Raw genomic sequence first — 20745 nt, 5'->3', positions numbered from 1 at the left:
TGTCGATTTATAATTGTGCCAATTCACCAAGATTTGCCGAAAAATTCATTAGCCAAAGTTGACCAACTCTTTAACAATTAATTAATCATGATTTGCCAAACAGGACAATGGCCAAGGAATTGCAAAACACGAGCGCAGCTACTATGTTTTGGACAACTTTTCCTGACATATTTTTCCAAGTATTCAAATGGCCCCAATATAGGGAGATCTATAATACCACTACCACAAAAGCACAACATGATACACGTAAAAGGAACCAGAATGAAAAAGAAACCGATATAGATGGGGAATAGCAAATCTCGCAGAGAAGATTATGAACCAAAGTTTTGGCCATGACATACAATAAACAATATTATCTTTGACATTACATAGATTATAAGGCTTGAAAAATTGGCCATGAAACAATCTGAGATGTTTCTCAATGTGATGAATGACAAACAAGTGTTGCATGAAAGATATAGGAATTTTCCCTTAATAACTCCAAAATAAATTCATCTCAAAGATGACCAAAAAATTCATCTTACAGATGATATACAGAACCCAATCACTATAAAAGTGACTGAAAGGCAAGTTGGCATGATCCATAGTTCCACCAATAATTATAAGGGATAAAGCTAGAGGGCCTGTTGAATCAAAGATTCTGTAAGAGCCTTGGGCAATCCCATCACACTATCAATCGTTCCAACCTGCAGAAATCATACAAAAGTAGTGCTTTCAGAATCATGGAAAAACGATGTCCTTTTTGGCCACTTCTATTGTGGTACCCTTTATTACCTTTACAAGTTTCAGAAATCAATGATAGCCTTAATGATACCAGGAAGATTTTTCTTTCAAAGAATACCAGAACAGTATTTTCATAGTCTAATATAGCGTTTATCAGGTTCTTATTATGGAATCCTTTTCTGGAAAATGCATTTTCTATATCTAAAAATGCATTTGTTACAACTCAAGATGAACCAATATAATACAATTTTGGAAGGCTCACTTTCAAAACGTACCCACTTATTTTTCATTACTCAAATCCATTTCAAATACGTTAACCAAAATATTAGTTAGGATTAGTTCCATAGATGACAGTTTCTATTTTCACACAAAATCTTGATTTTATACTGATTTAGAAAACTGAAATTTACTCTTGACAATAATATTTCTTGCGTTCTCCCATCTCATTTGCTTTTTCAATTCACAGTTTGTCAATACAAAACCATACCCATCAAAAGTCAAAACATAATATCAGGTCAGCATGATCCCACCAATATCTGACCTACTCACATCTCAGTCGTAGGATGTACGATGGAGTTCATTGAATGGAGAGAGAGAGAGAGAGGTAAAATGGGAAAAGGGAAGGAATCTTAGAGGGTAAAATCGCCATAGCTACCAAAATTCAGAAACATGCCCTGAGTACAAATTCATGAGACAGGATAAGATCAGATTTGATAGGAACCATGGACTAACCATTGCTGCAACAAAAGATGATGTAAGTGGATGCTCAACCAGCAAGCCACCTGCAACGTTTAGCACGGCACCCTCTTCAATCTGATCAGAGGTCCACCAACATTAACTTTCACAGATAAATATGATCTAACATACATGATGAAGAGTTTAAATGGATTAAGAAGAATGACTACCAAGTTATCAATAACTCCATCAGGTATCTCATGGAAATAAACCTGCAGGAAGGAATTGATAATCATGAAAGAGTTCCGAGGGGAAAAATAAGGAAAAGGAAAACTCAGAGGAGAGTAGTCTAGACCTCAGTTTTGTCACAGCCTCCCTTTCGGCACTGTGTTTTAAGGTTGGTTATGAGAACAGACCCCACTGTAGATGCATGTCCTCCAGAATAACCTGAAATATTCATCACACAGACATCAACAGGAACCTCCAAAAGCAAAGCAATTACAAGAGGCGTCACCACTTATTTCTACTACCTTTAATAAATTCACGTGCTTCTTCTTTGCTTGATGGCTTTTCTCTAATCACACCACCATGGACAACAACCTCCAAAAATGATCAATCCATAGAAAACAAAAGCTTTAGTATCTCAAATATTTCGAATATACATAATTCCAAATTAAGATACATAATGTCCTGCTTCAGGCAGATGTTCCCTATGAAAGAATATCATCTGCATTGATGGAGTGCATGCAATTAACAGACATATATGGGCCAGTACCTGTTCAGCAGGTTTTTAGGCTGTTCGTATAAATAGCGTCAGAGAAAATGAGAGGGAATTATGCAATCCACACTGTCTTCAGGAACAGCAGAGACACGGAGGAACTGACAATGGCACACCCTCCATCTCCTCATTTTCAATTTCTTTGCTGAGAAGAGCTATTTGCTCTTGTAATTCCATTTTCACCTTTTCTACCATGCACCTGGAATTCAGTAAGGAATTCCTCGGTTGCTCCCAAACAGTGAATTTCTCCACCTAATTCTTTGGCTCAAATGCAGCCGTGTGGAAGTTCAAACGTTTGTGAAGAATAAAAGTTTTATTATACCTTGGTAAAAGTAGGATGCCTTGAAAATAAAATTAAATACTATAAAGGTTATTAGAAAATAAGAATTATTGTTAAATCAAATGAATGATCACAAAAATAACATTAGTACTAAAAGGAGTCAAACAGAATTGGTTACAGGTTTTCACTACATTACGTTTCCTTTCATCCTTGGAATTTCAGCATAGTTTCAAGCAGTATAGCTATCAGTATGCTCCAAAGATGAGCCCATTCTATAACCTCTTCATTAATGAAATTCGAGGAAACAGAATTGTAATGCCAACACAGAGATAAAGAAAGGCTAAGTTGGTAGCCTTCCAAATAGTCTAAAAAGGATCTAGTTAGATCGAGTAATGGTAATGACAGAGAGCATAGATTTAGAGTTAAACAGCAACTTGTTACATTGATTAAGCACTCTGCAATTTTTCAAAAGTAATATGCAACTGCCAACTATTCTACAAAAGATATACTACTAATGAGATATAAAATAACTCTATGAAACTATTCTACATGAAAGAGAATAGTATATATATACTAAAGTATAAAAAAAAGGGAAAAAAAGTGCAGGTGCTTAACATAGCCAACTTTTATCACAAGCAGATGGAGATAACACAAAAGAAATCTTTGAACTCCAATAATACTTGATTTAGTTTCACAATTTACTAGCAAAATGATTAAATAAGGTGCGGGAAATGCATTATGACTACCTTGAAACTCTAGTCATATACATATCAGAGCTTACGTGGGAGTTCTCGCCTATGAGGTTAGACAAGGAGAATGACCGATTTTTGCAAGCCATTAATGTTTGGTATCCAAACCTCAATCTCTAGTTATTCTAAAGTCCATGTTTATGTGATTTACATTGATAATAATCATATTCTACATATAACATATATCTGTTAAGACAAGCTTCTAATATATATTTATATGCATATATATAGATATATACATATATATCTATATGAATATATTAATATGTATGTATGTCCATATTATGTAAACTGAAATACCCCTATGGGGTATTTCGGTCATTTCAGTCTGTAATAGAAGTCAGCCCACTAGGGGCTGACTGTATAATTATTATTTTTGCTGTTTTTTTTGTGTTTTTGCTTTGGTACTTTTGAATGGGACAGCTCCAACTAGCTGTTGGAGCTGCTCCCAACGGTCACAACCCAACAGCTAGTTGGGCTGCTCCCTATTCCTTGGTTGTTATAAATAGGGCTTCAAGCCAAGCATATTGTGGAATACAAAAACTTTTATTTTTTACCCGTGGGTAGGTGGTTGGATCAATCAATTAGTGTTCTTATTGGTTGATTGTGTTATTGTAAGTCTATAAGAGACACTTGTCTTGCTTTTGTTTTTATTTCATTTCATGGTATCAGAGCTTTGGTGCTCTTGGGTTGTTATTCATTCGGAAATACCAAGAGGAGGATCATGAGATTGGTGGAGCATCGGTTCGTGGGAGCATTGCATTGGGAAGCACCGCATCAAAGATCTCCTCAACAAAATTCTTGCTACCTTCTTTTTCATTTTTTTTCTCTCTCTCATTATTGTAAAAATAGAGGATGAAAGAGAAGTGATCGCCTCCATTCCCGTAAGACTCAAATGATACTAACTATGTGATATGGGCATCAATAGTGAAACATAAAATATGGGAAAACGGTCTATGGGGTTTGGTTGATGGGACCGAAAGAGAGCCCAAACTTATACTCACTAAGATTGAAAATGAAAAGTAAGTACCTCTTCAAAGAGAAGAGATGTTTAAGGCCGTCACCGAATATGAGAAAAAATGAAAAGAGTGGAGGATGGGTCATTCCAAAATAATTGGATGGCTCGTCAATAGTGTTGACATCAAAAAATGCTTTAGCTTCGCAAAATTTGACTTTGCTAGTAACGCATGGAACTATCTTAAAGATATGTATAGTCTCAAGGATATTGCTCACATATGCAATGTGCAAAATAAGGTGAGAACTATGACCTAAGGAGAGATGGGCATTAGGGAATATTATAATACCCTCTATCTTCTTTGGGATGAATTGACTCTTCGAGAGCCAAAATGACAGTGCACCCAAGATATAAAACTCTGTGAAAAATAAATAAGAACGGAGCATTCTCATCAGTTTGTTAATGGGCTTAGACTCGAATTTGAAGGGACCAAATCGGCCCTTCTTCATAGAGGAGGTATACCTACCATAGTTGAAACCGTTGAAGAGTTAATTATGGAAGAAAATAGGTTAAAAAAACCATCATCTTCATAAGATGAAGAATCCGTGAAGATTGCATCATTGGTTAAATGAAATCCTTAACCTTTGGACCTGGTCATTTTATATCTAAAAATCCATTTGAGTTGGTACATTCAGATGTATGGGGACCGACTCCGGTTATATCCAAAGGGGGAGTATCTTATTATGTTTGTGGATGATTACAATAGACACTCTTGGATATATTTTCTTAAACACAAATCCGAAGTATTTGATTGTTAAAAAACTATCATCATTGTACAAAGACTCAATTTAAAACCAATATTAAAATCTTTAGAATCGATTCCGGAGGAGAATTTGTGTCAAAGGAGTTAAAAAATTATCTTGACTTACATGGGATTATTCATAAAAAATTATGTCTTTATACTCCTCAACAAAATGGACTAGCCGAAAGAAAGCATAAACATATTATTCAGACTACTAGAACACTTCTTATATCAAGAAATGTTCCAAAAAATGTTTTGGGCCGAAGCCGCTCTTATGGCAGTTTACTTGTTAAATAGGATGCCTTCAAAAACCATTAAAAATATTTCTTCAATTAAAAAATTATTTAAAACATCTCTTGATTATAAAAGGTTGAGAGTCTTTGGTTGTAAATGCTTTGTTCTTACCAACAAAAACGACAAACTTTCCCCAAAAGCAATTCCTTGTGTTTTTCTAGGCTATGCCGAAAATCAAAAGGAACAAATTATATGTTTCAAGAAATGTTACTTTTCTTGAAAATGAAAATGGATTTAGTAAAGAGAAAATCCAAGAGCATTGTGACTATTCATTTCTCTTCGACCTTAACAATCAACATGAAAGATGTGCTAACATTCATGATATGGATGAGTGACAATATGGACACTCATGATACACATGGGAATGTGAATGAGGGTCTTGATAATATAGACCTATCACATAATGAAATTCAAACCTATACTCGACGTATTGGAGACCATCCACCATGTACTTTAGAAAGATATTCTCAAAATCAAGATATAGATTCCTCTAGTATTAAAAAATCCATGAGAATTTTGAAAGCTCCTAGTAGATTCATATCCTATGACTCTTTTGAACCTAAATATAGAGCTTGTCTAATGGATATATACTCATATGTAGAACCATCATCTTATCATGATGCTAAAAACCATCAAGAATGGATTAAAACAATGAATGATGAATTAGACGCTTTAGAAAAGGTAAAAACTTGAGAAATTCAAACATTACCTAAAGAAATGAAAACTATAGGATGTAGATGAGTCTATAAGATAAAAACTAAAAGTGATGGGACATTAGAAATATATAAAGCGAGGTTGGTAGGCAAAAGATATAGTCTAGAATACGAAATAGACTATGATGAGACATTTGCTCCAGTAGCTCAAATGACTACGGTTAGAACCCTTACTTCTATAACATCAATTAAAAAATGGTCAATCTTTCAAATGAATGTAAAAAATGCATTTTTGAATAATAATCTCAATGAGGAAGTTTGTTTCAAATATTTGGGATCTATCCTTCAAAAAGTATGGAGAAATTGATGGAGATATAAATCATAGGATAAAGGTTGGGTGGATGAAATGGAAAAGTGCAACTGGAGTGTTGTGCGATCGTAGAATGCCATTGCGGTTGAAGGAAAAGTTTTATAGGACGACTATTAGGCCCGCTTTACTATATGGTACGGAATGTTGGGCTGCCAAGAGACATCATATTCAAAAAATGAGTGTAGCTGAGATGCGTATGCTTAAATAGATGTGTGGAAAAACAATAAAAGATAAGATTCGAAATGAGGAGATACGTAAGAAGCTAGGCGCTGCACCCATTGAAAATAAGATGAGAGAGAATCGTTTACGGTGGTTTGGACATATTCAGCGAAGGCCTAATGATGCTCCAGTTAGAAGGATGGAGAAATGAGAAAATATATTAGTTAAAAGAGGTCGGGGTAGGCCTAGGAAGACTTGGATGGAGATGATAGGAAAGGATATGAATGCTTTGAACCTCACCGAGGACATGGCATTGGATAGAAATGATTGGAGGAGAAGGATTCATGTGGAAGACCCAGAATGATTTTCTTTGTTGGTTCATATCGCCGACCCCAATTGTTTTGGGATGTAGGCGTAGTTGTTGTTGTTGTAATCTCAATGAGGAAGTTTACATGGATCCCCTGCCAAGTTTTAATTTAGCATATGAAAAAATTCTTCGGTTACGAAAAGCATTGTATGGTTTAAAGCAAGCTCCCAAGGCTTGGTACAATCGATTTAGTAGTGTCATGACACAACTTCACTTTAAATCTTGTTATGCTGATACTGCATTATTTATTAAGTCTTCTAATACATGAATAGTGATATTACTTCTCTACGTTGATGATGTGATTATCACAGGAGGTGATAAGTAGAGAGTTAGTCATATCAAAGATGATCTTAAAGCTAACTTTAATATGATAGATATTGATTTTTTACGATATTTTCTTAGAATAGAAGTGGCTTACTCACCTCGTGGTTATTTGTTATAGTAAACTAAATATGCAACAAAGATCATTGAACGGTCAGGACTTTCAGCTGAAAAACAAATTGATACTTCAGAAGTCATCAATGCAAAGATGAACAAAGAAGATGGAGAACCGCTGAAGGATCCAACTCCATATAAACAAATGATTGGAGTTTTGTCTTATCTCTCTATTACTCGTCCTGATATGTTTCATGTTATTCATTCTGTTAGTCAATTTCAGCATGCTCCCACTACAGTACATATGAGTGTTGTAATGCGAATTATTAGATATATTAGAAATTCTATTAATTATGGGATATTGCTTTCATCCTCTTCCTCGTTAGAGTTATTGCATATTCTGATTCTAACTGAGGAGGGGATGTTAATGATAGACGCTCAACCACTGGTTCTTGTGTTTTTAGGAGATTTTCTAATTTCATGGAGATGCAAGAAACATCAGAAGGTGCCCCTCTCTTCCATTGAAGCAGAGTACCATACCATGGCGACAACTACGTCTGAGTTAATATGGTTGAGACAATTATTAGAAGATTTGAGAGTCCATATTGTAGAACCCTCAAGATTATGTTATGACAACAAGAGTGCAATATACATTGCAAGCAATCATACATTTCATGAAAGGACCAAACACATTGAAATGGATTGCCACTACGTCCATGAAGAATTTCTGAAGAAGACAATCACGTTACCTTATGTTCCATTTGAGTATCAACTGACGGATTTCTTTACTAAGGCGCTCCCGTCACCTAGATTTCACTTCCTACTTGGCAAACTCTTGGCTGTTATGCCGTGAGTTTGAAGGGGGGTGCTAAGACAAGTTTCTAATATATATTTATATGTATATATATACATATATATATGTATATATTAATATATATGTATGTCCATATTATGTAAACTGAAATACCCGATCATGGGTATTTTGATCATTTCAGTCTGTAATAGAAGTCAGCCCATTAAGGTTCGACTGTATAATTATTATTTTTATTGTTTTTTTGCTTTGGTACTTTTGAATGGGACAACTCTAACTAGCTGTTGGAGCTGCTCCCAACGGTCAGCCCAACAACTAGTTGGGTTGCTCCTTATTCCTTTGCAGTTGTAAATAGGGCTTCAAGCCCATGTAAAATGCATTGCTTTCTAAGCATATTGTGGAATACAAAAGCCTTTATTTTTTACCCTTGTGGGTGGTTGGATCAATCAATTAGTGTTCCTACTGGTTGATTGTGTTATTGTAAGTCCACAAGAGACACTTATTTTACTTTTGTTCTTATTTCATTTCAATATCTACTGCTCAAAGAAAAATATGAGGTGTCTGAAGCATGTCTACAATGAAGGAGTTCTATTAGAAAGCCCGATAATCTAATGGAAAGATCATATCTTTTGATTTGTGAATGGAAGTAGTTATACCAGAGTTACCGGAAGCATGCTTCCCCGAAGCGCGTTTCGAAAGCGCGAAACGTCGTGCTTCCGAAACATGCTAGGAAGCACACAAAAAAATTGGGTGCTTCCCCCTTTTTTATTTTTATTTTATTTTTATTTTTTTTCTCTTTTTCGCTTCTCCCTTGCTTTCGGTTCGCTTCCCAGGTCGCTTCTAAGTTGTCCCACGCTTCCCGCTTCCTAAAATATTGAAAGTGCCTCGCTTCCCGTTTTCACTTCCAGAATCGCTTCTTGCTCCCACTTCCTCGACTGGCAACTCTGAGCTATACTAACTAAACAGCATGGATGATAACCTCCCCTCTTCTATTTACAAAATTAGGAATAATTGAAATCCTAGAAATGGAGGATGAAAGCTCTGGCATTATTGTAGGTTTGCCCCTACCAATGCCAGTCCCAAGCCAAACAAAAGAGGAGGATTGGCATCAACTGCAACCAACCCTGAACTTTTGTCATGTCATATGGAAATGAGTTCTAAGACAAATGACCCATAAAGCAACCTCATGTAATTGGGATAAGATTTGTTGATAATGATGATGAGAAATGGGGGCAAAACAAAGCAGCATTTAATACAATGACAGAAATAGAGGTTTCCATTGAAAAAAACTCAGATCAAGGAAAATCCATTGAGCTACACTGAGGGTTAGCTAGGTATTATGTACTCCTCCGATAGAGATCAACCACTGCTTATAAGGTTGAAAACAGAGCAGCGTCACAGAATTCACTGGTATTCATGGATTGAGAAGAACAAAAGCCCTAAAAAAGATGGCTTCCCTCAGTTAAGAGAGAGCATATGGCAGGTGGAGGTGGGGAGGGGGAAGTGGCGAAGTAGGAAGCATGGTTGGTGGGCAGAGTTGTACTCGAGAAGGAAAATTTGATGGTCAATGGAATGTTTTGCTTAACTTTCCCAATTAGAGAAGAAGCAAATATAACAATACTCTAGTCTTACTCAAACATTTCATTCCTACAAAGAGGCAAACTTTTGGTATATCACTTTCCCTTTTGGTGTCTAAAAGCTTAAATGACGTTGGAAGAAAATAGTTTAATAAGCTCAATATTATAATGCATTGTGATGATGTCATGTTTCAGAATGCACTTCTATGAATTGCATAAAACTAGTTCTATAGACCTATCTCATCCACCAGTGGAGGTGAATATGCAAATGATACTTAAAAGAGGAAGAGGTTACACAGACACAAATGGAGCATAGTAAAAGCAGCAGCATATGCACCACCTACAAATATATGTTTAGATGCTCATAGTCAATAAATATCTGAGCAAAAAGAAAATTGCACTATATTGCCAACTTCTAGGATTAATTGATGTTCTAGTAGTTTTAGTGCTTAAATTTGTTTTCTTTTTTTAAATTTTATGATTTTATTCTAAGATTTCTTTTTTAATTTTCAAATACTTTTTATTTTTTAAAATCTTTTGGTGTCATATCCCATGTTATAATGCTGATAGTCTGATATGCCGGTATCTTTAACCCTTCCAATCTAGTTTCCCATACAATTTCTACAACACTGATTTTACATCAGCTATGGTTGATAACAAAACAAAATTAATGCCACAAATTTTTTGGTCTAAGCAACCATGGCATTACAGTAGATTATACAAAGAATGTAATATCTAGATTTTTTTTCTATAATTTTAAGCCCAAAAATATGATTTTTATTAAATAGTTATATTTAATATGTCAAATTTTTTGAAAATAATTAAATATGACTGACGTCAATGGGGGTCTGGACCTGGTCTAGGGCCCATTGAAGATATCTAAATATGATATGTAACACATGTGAATTTTATTTATTTTTTACTTTTAAATTCGAGCAAAATTTAAGTTAAAATCAGGCGAAATTCAGGAGTTAAATGGATCTAGGACCATTGTTAGATCCGTTATTGAACATAGAAATCGTAGAAGATCTGATTTGTCAAATTTAGATATGGGTTGGTTCAGAAAATGCGTTTTTCTAATTAGACCCACTTCTATTTTGGGTCTTTTTCCAATTCAGATTGGAGTAATCCAGTCTATATACATTTGGATTGACGTCAACATGGATCTGGATCTAATCCAGAATCCATATTGACTAGTGCCTTGTATGGACTGAAATCCAAATGGATATAGATTTGGATCATAGGTCCAACCCGAATCCATGCCTTTTTAAAATAAATGAATTTAAAACTTTAAAAAGAACATATATATATATATATATATATATAATAGAAGTTATGATAGGGTAGAGTTCTACCTTGGGTAGAACTCTACCCCAACCAAATCCCTCTAGAAGAGGCGTCACCCCCTAAGGAGAAAACCCCTTCATTAAAAAAAGAAGAAGAAGAAAGAATGTATATAAAGGTAGAGTTCTACCTTGGGTAGAACTCTACCCCCAACCAACTCTATCTAGAATTGGGCGTCACCCCTTAATGAGAGAGTCTATTATTAGAAAAAATAGAGAGATTAAACCTCTCTAAAAAATGTGAGATAAAAAAAAGAAGAGAAAAGAGAGAGAGAGAGAGGAAAAAGGAAACAAAAGAGAGAGAGAAAGAGGGAAGAAAAGAGAGAGAAAGAGAGGGTTCTAACTCCTTTTCCGCGAATCTTCAAGACAAGGTACGGGATTCTCTCTCTATTCCGATGAGTGGGAAGATTTGCGTGGACCCAATCAAGTATGGGTTTGAAAGAGAAATCAAATTTGCATATGTAAATCTGGAACTATGTTGATGGAGTCAATTTTCTTTTAGACATATATATATATATATATATATATATATATATATATATATATATATATATATCTGTTAGTTGTATATGTAATATATATATATATGCTGGTAGTTGTAACTGACGATTTTTTTTTAGTTAGCATAAACACGATTTTATTGTTAAGTCTGCGTGTTATTGAATCGAGTCCAAGACAAAGGTTTTATGATTGGTTAACTGATGCGTATAAATCTGGCTTTTATTCACCGTTAACGTTGATGTTCTAAAGTCAGATTTATTTTCAGTTTAATAAAAAGAAAACCTAATGTTTGCTGTTGTAAGTTTTGTAGTTAAAGCGCCAGCAAGAATATGATGTCTTGGATGTGTTAAATCCAATGCCTAGGTACAGAAATTTTGTTTCTTCTTGTTTCGTTTCATGCCCAGAATTTCTGTGGATTCAAAAGTTTAATTTGTTAAAATGTACCTATTATATATATATACATATATATATATATACATAAATTCTGTTTATTACATCAATACCCGATAGGGGTATTTTTGTAATTTCACAGTTGTTTTAGAAAACAACTATTTTTTCTTTTTTGAACAAATGTAATTTTTACTTTTTATTTTTTTCATTTCTTTTTTATTATTTTTGAGGACCTAAAGGGGCTCCAACATAAGAGTCGTTGGAGCCCCCAACGGTCACAAATGTGACCGTTGGGGGCTCCCAACGACTCTATGGGAGCCCCCTTTTGGCTCTCCTTTTGAGGCCCTTTGGCCCTCCTTTTTCCTCCTCCTTCTCTTGTATAAATAGGGGTGATCCCCTTGTGTATTATCATCTTGGAGAGCTCCTCTCTCTTTTCAATAAGAGGCTTTGTATATTGTTGCCTTCTTAAAGGCTTGTGCTTGTATTGTCCCTTCGTGGACTTGTGATATTTTCTCTTTTATTCATTGTTGTATGTGCTTGTATGCACTCTTTATATTTCCGCAATATCTCATTACATGGTATCAGAGCCACTCGATTCTTGAAGGAAAGGTGTGGTTCGTGTATCTCTTATTTTGGTGGACATCTTCTCACTTCTTGGCAACATCATGGAGACAAAGATTGATCTTTCTTTCAAATTCAATGGAAAGAACTATATGATGTGGGCATCGGCAATGGAGAATAATCTCAAAGGGAAGAAGCTTTGGGGTTATGTCATGGGGACCGTTCCGGAACCTAAGCTTATGCTCACAAAAATGGAAGAAGATCAAGAAAAAGCTCTTGAGGGAGATGCTCGTCTCAAGGCCATTGAAAATCATCAAAAGGAAGTAGAAGATTGGGAAAGCAATCACGCAAAAATCCTTGCGTGGTTTATGAACAATGTGGAGCTTAAGGTATGTGCTAATATAGCTAAATTTCGTAGAGCCAATGAGGCTTGGTCCTTTATGAGGGGTATGTATACCCAAAAGGATCTTGCAAGAGCATACTTCTTGCAAGAAAAAGTTAGAACCACCAAACAAGGTGATTCTAGCATTCAAGACTACTATAGTGCCCTTAACCCACTATGGGATGAATTGGCTCTTTTAGAGCCAAAGTGGTTTTCTATGGAAGATGTTGATTTAAGACAAAAACAAATGGAACAAGAGCGATTGTTTCAATTTCTTTTTGGGCTACGCCCCGAATTTGAGCAAGTGAGATCCTCACTTCTCTATAGATCTATTTTTCCTCCTATTGAGGATGCTATTGCCGAAATCACTCAAGAGGAGACAAGGTTTGGCATGAGTAAGCATGTTGATGAAGTCATTGCCGTATCCAAACCGGGTAACAATGTTAGAACCTATAAGCCTCCTCATTTTGGGAAACAAGGGAACTACAATGGAGGAAGAAAAATGATTGTTTGTCATTATTGCAATGAGCCGGGTCACATTAGACCCGTTTGTCCAAAGCTTATGGGAGCCTTCAAGCCTAAAGTAGCCTCTCTTGAAGAAACCACCTCCAAAGAAGATGAAGGCAAAAACAATGACATTAAAGAAACTCTTGGACAAATATCTATGGCTCTCCAACAAATGCTTAAAGTTTCTTCCTCCACATCGGGTGCGGCCATTGCTTCAACATCATCACCCGATACGTATTCTTGGATCCTTGATTCTGGAGCTTCTTTTCATATGACCCCTCATGAGAATGCACTTAGTGATGTTTGCATCAATTCAAAGGACTCTTGTGTCTCAACGGCCGATGGAACCTTTTTGAAAATTTCAAGTATTGGCTCTTTTAAAGATTCTCAAAATTTTTGTGTTCCAAAAGTAAGAGTTGTTCCCAAATTAAATTTAAACCTTTTTTCGGTTTCTCAAATTGCCGACCATGGATGTGAAATATCTTTCTCATCTAATGGTTGCTTTGTGCAGGATCTCCGGTCCGGGAAGCGGATTGGGCAAGGCCATAGAAAGGGAGACCTCTATTATATGGACCATCTTGATCTCCCTACAAACTTTTTTTGTTCTTATGTCCAAGAAAAAAATATGGAAACTTGGCATAAAAGACTTGGTCATCCAAGTTATTCCAAAATGTATCTCTTTCCTTTTGGAAACAAATTTTGTAAGGAAAAAGAAATTAATTGCAAAGATTGCATTTTTGGAAAAATGAAGTCTATTTCTTTTCCAACTAGATCTTTTTTCTCATCAAGGCCTTTTGAATTGGTGCATTCGGATGTTTGGGGTCCTTCTCCGGTTATGTCTAAAGGGGGTTATTCATATTATGTTACGTTTATTGATGACTTTACTCGGTATGTTTGGATTTATTTCCTTAGTCATAAGTCGGAAGTATTTACTTTCTTTAAAGATTTTCATAAAAAGGTTCAAAATCAATTTCAAAATAACATATCTATTTTAAGATCCGATTCCGGTGGTGAATACTTATCTCACGAATTCCAAAACTATTTAAACCAAAATGGCATTTGTCATCAAAAGTCATGTCCTAGGACTCCTCAACAAAATGGCCTAGCGGAAAGGAAACATAGGCACATTATAGAAACCGCTAGAACATTGCTTGTGTCTAGAAATATTCCAAAAAAATTTTGGGTGGAAGCCGTTCTTACCTCAACCTATCTAATCAATAGAATGCCCTCTTCTAAGTTAAAAAATGCTTCTCCCTATGAGAAACTCTTTAAGTTTTCACCCGATTTTAATCGACTTCGTATTTTTGGTTGCAAATGTTTTGTACTACTACATAAAAGGGATAAGTTATCTCCCAAAGCAATTGAATGTGTATTTTTTGGATATGGTGAAAATCAAAAAGGGTATAGATGTTATGATTTTAAGAATGATAAACTATATGTTTCAAAAGATGTAACATTTCTCGAAGAAGAAAACGGTTTTGATAAAATAGAAGAAACAAATGAAATCGATTATGTATTCTTATATGATCTTATTGATGACATACAAGAAGATTTTCTTGAAAACATAGATGACACTCACGAGGTATCCCCTCTTGACATAACACTCTCAAATGATAGTAATTCAAATACAAATGTTCATGATACCAATGCTAATATAAATGTTTACTCAAGAAGAAATCAAGAAAAACCTATTAGTAACCTCGAAAAATACTCTCAAATTTCCGAATCAATTGAGGAACCACAAGTTAGGCATTCTTCTAGAATATCAATACCCCCAAATAGGTTTGTCTCCTATGACTCTTTAACTCCCAACTATCGGGCATGTTTGATAACTCTACACTCTTATTTTGAACCAACTCACTATAATCAAGCTAAATCTATACCTCATTGGGTTGAAGCAATGAAAGTTGAACTAAATGCTTTAAAAAAGGCCAATACTTGGGAAGTAGTTGATCTACCCTCACACAAAAAACCTATTGGTTGTCGTTGGGTTTTCAAAGTTAAAACTAAAAGCGATGGCTCTTTGGAACGATATAAAGCAAGATTGGTTGCTAAGGGATACTCCCAAGAATATGGTATTGATTACGAAGAAACATTCGCCCCCGTAGCTCGTATGACAAGTGTCAGAACCTTAATAGCTGTCGCATCAACCAAAAAATGGCCTATTTATCAACTTGACGTAAAAAATGCTTTTTTAAATGGAAGTTTAAGTGAAGAAGTTTATATGGATCCACCACCCGGAATAAATATTAAGCAAGGTCAAACACTTCGGCTTTTAAAGGCATTATATGGTCTTAAACAAGCTCCTAAGGCTTGGTATGATCGTTTTAGTGATATCATGATAAAATTAGGATTTCATTCTTGTTATACTGACACTGCTCTTTTTGTTAAAAATGCAGGTTCTAGTATCGTAATTTTGTTGCTTTATGTTGATGATATGATTATCACTGGAAATGATCAAAATAGTATTATTAATGTTAAAAATATGTTAAAAGATAATTTTGATATGTCTGATTTAGGTTTTCTCAGATATTTTCTTGGAATTGAGGTTGCATATTCTCCTAGAGGATATATTTTGTCACAGATGAAGCTTGCTGCAGATATATGTTCTAAGTCTGGGATTTCTGATGATAAGAAGGTAGAGACTCCCGAGGTTATTAATGCCAAGTTGCGGTTAGAGGATGGGGTTCTTCTGGAAGATCCTACACCGTACAGACAACTCATTGGGTCTCTTACATATTTAACCATCACCAGACCAGATATCACTCATGCGGTTCACTCAGTCAGTCAATTTCAGCATGCTCCTACAACCGTGCATATGAGTGCGGTTCTCCGAATCATCCGCTACATTCGGAATACCATCAATAAAGGGCTATTTCTATCCTCCTCTTCCCCTTTGAATCTTCTTGCTTATACTGATGCAGATTGGAGAGGTAATCCCAATGATCGAGTCTCAACTACTGGTTTTTGTGTCTTTTTAGGGGACTCATTGATTGCCTGGCGATGCAAGAAGCAGCAGAAAGTTTCACTATCATCCACTGAAGCTGAGTACCGGGCAATGGCCACCACAACAATGGAACTTGTATGGCTTCGCAGTTTGCTTAAAAATATGGGAGTTGATATTACTGAAGCCTCAAAGCTGTGTTGCGACAATAAGAGTGCCATCTATATTGCAAGCAATCATACTTTTCATGAACGTACGAAACATTTCGAAATGGATTGCCACTATGTTCGTGACGAATTTTTACGAGGAACTATTGCTCTGCCATATGTCACTTCAGAATATCAATTGGCAGACTTCTTCACTAAAGCTCTTCCGGCTCCTCGGTTCATGTTTCTTCTCGGCAAACTTTTCGTCCTTCCCCCGTAAAGTTTGAGGGGGGGTGTTAAAATGTACCTATTATATATATATATATATATATATATATATATATATATATACATAAATTCTGTTTATTACATCAATACCCGATAGGGGTATTTTTGTAATTTCACAGTTGTTTTAGAAAACAACTATTTTTTCTTTTTTGAACAAATGTAATTTTTACTTTTTATTTTTTTCATTTCTTTTTTATTATTTTTGAGGACCTAAAGGGGCTCCAACATAAGAGTCGTTGGAGCCCCCAACGGTCACAAATGTGACCGTTGGGGGCTCCCAACGACTCTATGGGAGCCCCCTTTTGGCTCTCCTTTTGAGGCCCTTTGGCCCTCCTTTTTCCTCCTCCTTCTCTTGTATAAATAGGGGTGATCCCCTTGTGTATTATCATCTTGGAGAGCTCCTCTCTCTTTTCAATAAGAGGCTTTGTATATTGTTGCCTTCTTAAAGGCTTGTGCTTGTATTGTCCCTTCGTGGACTTGTGATATTTTCTCTTTTATTCATTGTTGTATGTGCTTGTATGCACTCTTTATATTTCCGCAATATCTCATTACATAATTGTTATGCCGGTATGAGATGTCTGCGTGAGTTTTTCAGATCTGTTTCAATCCTTGTTTCACAGCAAGGTGGGTCGAACAGCAAGTAAACACGTATAACTATCTGATAAGATAGATATATGTGCATATATATGACAGGCAGTACACACACACACACACACATATATATATATATATGTATGCCGAATAAAATATGCCAATATATATATATATATATATATATATATATATATATATCCAGATGCCGAATAAAATATGCCAATATATATACATCCAGATCAGTATATGTACATGCTTTTATATATATATATATATATATATATATATATATATATATATATATTAACAAGTTAGAAACATATATATACCAGTCCGCCTATATTTATGCTGATCTGGGTATATATATATATATATTTCCAAACATTGTGCAAGACATATATATTTACTGAGATATATATGTATTCACAACAGGCCCAGATTTAATTATACTTGAACCTTGAATCTGGTTCATGTGTCTGATAATGGGGATGCAGGTTCAACGCCGTGGTTGGGTGCAATACATCGTTAATTTAATGATGTATATTTGTAATGAAATAGAACAAATACAAATAAACGTCACTTATGGACTCACAAGAACACAACCAATCAAGAAGAACACTTGATTGATCAAGGCACACTACCCACACAAGGGTCAAAGTATTTCTTGTATTGGATGAAAATGCTCTCCAAAGCATTGAAGAATACATGGGCTTTAAAGCCCTATTTATAGGAGGCAAAAAGGGAGCAGCCCAACTAGTTAAAGCTGCCCAATCAGCTTACATCAAAAAAGAAAAACAAAAAATAAAGAAATAAAAGAGAACCTTAATGAGTTGATGCCTATTACATAGTTAAATGATGGGTATTCGTAACACCTCCTCTCAAACTCACGATGTAACAACCAAGAGTTTGCCAAGTAGGAAGTAAAACCTAATTGACGATAGCACTTTAGTGAAGAAATCTGCTAGTTGATACTAAGATACAACATAAGGCAATGTAATGGTCTTATTCAAAAATTCTTTACGAACGTAGTGACAATCCATTTCAATGTGTTTGGTACTCTCATGGAATGTATGATTGCTTGCAATATATACAACGCTCTTGTTGTCACAAAATAATCTTGAGGGTTCTGCCATGTGAACTCCTAAATCCTCTAATAATTGTCTCAACAATACTAACTTAGATGTAGTTGTTGTCATGACACGATACTCTGTTTCAGTGAAAGACAATGACACATTTTGTTGCTTTTGGGATCACCATGAAATTAGAGATCACCTACAAAAACACAGGAACCAGTGGTTGAGCCTCTATCATTCGCATCCCCCCAACAATCAGAATCAGAATATGCAATAACTTCTAATGAGGAAGAAGATGAAAGAAATAATCCATAATTAATAGAACTTTTAATATATCTAATAATTCTCATTACAACACTCATATGTACTGTAGTGGGAGCATGCTGAAATTGATTAACAGAATGAATAACATGAAACATATCAGGACGAGTAATAGAGAGATAAGACAAAACTCCAATCATTTGTTTATATGGAGTTGGATCCTTCAGAGGTTCTCCATCATCTTTCTTCAGCTTTGCATTGATGACTTCTGAAGTATCAACTTATTTTTCATCTGAAAATCCTGACCGTTCAATGATATATGTTGCATATTTAGTCTGCTATAACAAATAACCACGAGGTGAGTAAGTCACTTCTATTCTAAGAAAATATCGTAAAAACCCAAGATCTGTCATATCAAAGTTAGCTTTGAGTACATCTTTGATATGACGAACTCCCTACTTATCACCTTCAGTGATAATCATATCATCAACGTAGAGAAGTAATATCATCATTCCTGTATTAGAAAACTTAACAAATAATGCAATGTCAGTATAACAAGATTTAAAGTGAAGTTGTGTCATGACACTACTAAATCGATCATACCAAGCTTTGGAGGCTTGCTTTAGACCATACAATGCTTTTCGTAATCGAATTTTTTTTTCATGTGCTAAATTTAAACCTGGTGGAGGATCCATGTAAACTTCCTTATTGAGATTATCATTCAAAAAGGCATTTTTTACATCTATTTGAAAGATTGACTATTTTTTAATTGATGCTATAGAAATAAGGGTTTTAGCAGTGATCATTCGAGCGACAGGAGCAAATGTCTCGTTATAGTCTATCTCATATTCTTGCCTGTATCCCTTGGCTACTAACCTAGCTTTATATCTTTCTAATGTCCCATGCCATTTAGTTTTTATCTTGTAGACTCATCTACATCATATAGCTTCCCTTAAGGTAATGTTTGAATTTCTCAAGTTTTTTGCATTTTCTAAAGCTTCTAATTCATCATTCATCGCCTTAATTCATTCTTGATGATTTTTAGCATCATATGTAACGACCCTAACTCGTACCCATGAAAAAGTGTCATTTTTTTTTAAAACAAGTGCAAAAACATTCCAAAAAACCCGAGGCCCTTACAGTTAAACACAACTACCACCACAAGGGATCTTATACTCATCTTTCAAACCAAATCAAACCATACTTTATCTATTAAAATGCGTAGAGTCTGACACATAAGCAAATAAAATGTAAATAAAGCAAAGGAAGAGTCACGCTGTCCAAAGATATCTGTCAAGCAATCGTGTAGTCCCCTCGTAGCTCCTCTCAAAAAAGTCACCTCACTGGGTATCTGAGACTGTGAAAAACACAAAAGTAGGGGTGTCAGAATCAAAAGAATTTTGTGTACGAATCCCTCTAATGAAGCAAATAAGTAAAAAGAACATAAATAAGATTCATGCAATATTTTAGAGGGATGCAATTATAACAAATTTACAACTCAATTAACTATTTATGCAATCAGTCACAATTAATAAGCATGAGGGAACAATTAATAAACAACATGGACCACAATTTAAGCAATAAAGACATGAAATATAAATTAGGAAACAAATATCATCATTCATCCATATATCATAATTAAAGGAACAAATAAATATGCATGATCTAATGCATAGCAGGAATATGCATGATTTCAGTGCAATACATGAATAAATTATTATCTTTTATCAGAGTTTTCTTTTCATATACATGTCTATATTAAATGCACACAATTTAAGTTTCTTTTTTTAATTACCGTTGCCCGCAGATACTCCGAACAGGTAAAATCCCTGAGGTTAAGTTAGGTTCCTAGGATAGCTTAGCACACAATTTGTAGTTTATTACTGGGTTTCAAACTTAGCCCTCGACCAAAACAGCCTTCGGAACATTAGACATCAAAATCTAATGTCGGAAACACCAGGGATATCCAAATCCACAAGTGTCACTTTCTTGGTATACCAAAACAACAAGTTGTGTCTACACATCACCCCCAGGCAAAATGACGAATTCTTCCTAAAACCGTAGCCAGAAAAAGAACCTCGATATCAGGTTCAAGGGTAACAACAACATATACGAAGTTTTAGTATCATCACGGTTCCCCAAAACCACTAAGCCCAAGATTACCTTTTCACAGAAGGAACATCAAGA

General features: G+C 35.2%; 1 protein-coding gene across 3 annotated transcripts in view; it reads right to left on the bottom strand.

Moving 5' to 3' along the window:
- Nucleotides 1–331: 331 nt before the first annotated feature.
- The window catches only part of LOC149846986 (uncharacterized), a 55033-nt gene continuing 34619 nt past the window's right edge, over nucleotides 332–20745 (bottom strand). For 2 of the 3 annotated variants that reach the window (XM_089996724.1, XM_089996725.1), the window contains exons 5-9: nucleotides 1929–1998; nucleotides 1754–1845; nucleotides 1629–1670; nucleotides 1456–1536; nucleotides 332–686 (exon numbers count right to left, since the gene is read on the bottom strand). In XM_089996724.1, the coding sequence (XP_089852850.1) occupies nucleotides 615–686; nucleotides 1456–1536; nucleotides 1629–1670; nucleotides 1754–1845; nucleotides 1929–1998 (357 nt within the window). In that variant the 3' untranslated portion in view covers nucleotides 332–614. The remainder of the gene's footprint in view (nucleotides 687–1455; nucleotides 1537–1628; nucleotides 1671–1753; nucleotides 1846–1928; nucleotides 1999–20745) is intronic. The other variant, XM_089996726.1, reaches the window with a different exon arrangement.

This window comes from Nuphar pumila, chromosome 2, assembly GCF_984573655.1.
Source record: "Nuphar pumila chromosome 2, dmNupPumi1.hap1.1, whole genome shotgun sequence".
NCBI classification, from domain to species: Eukaryota; Viridiplantae; Streptophyta; class Magnoliopsida; order Nymphaeales; family Nymphaeaceae; genus Nuphar; species Nuphar pumila.
Note: the sequence above shows the minus strand (reverse complement) of the source record. Positions and strands in the feature narration are given on the sequence as shown.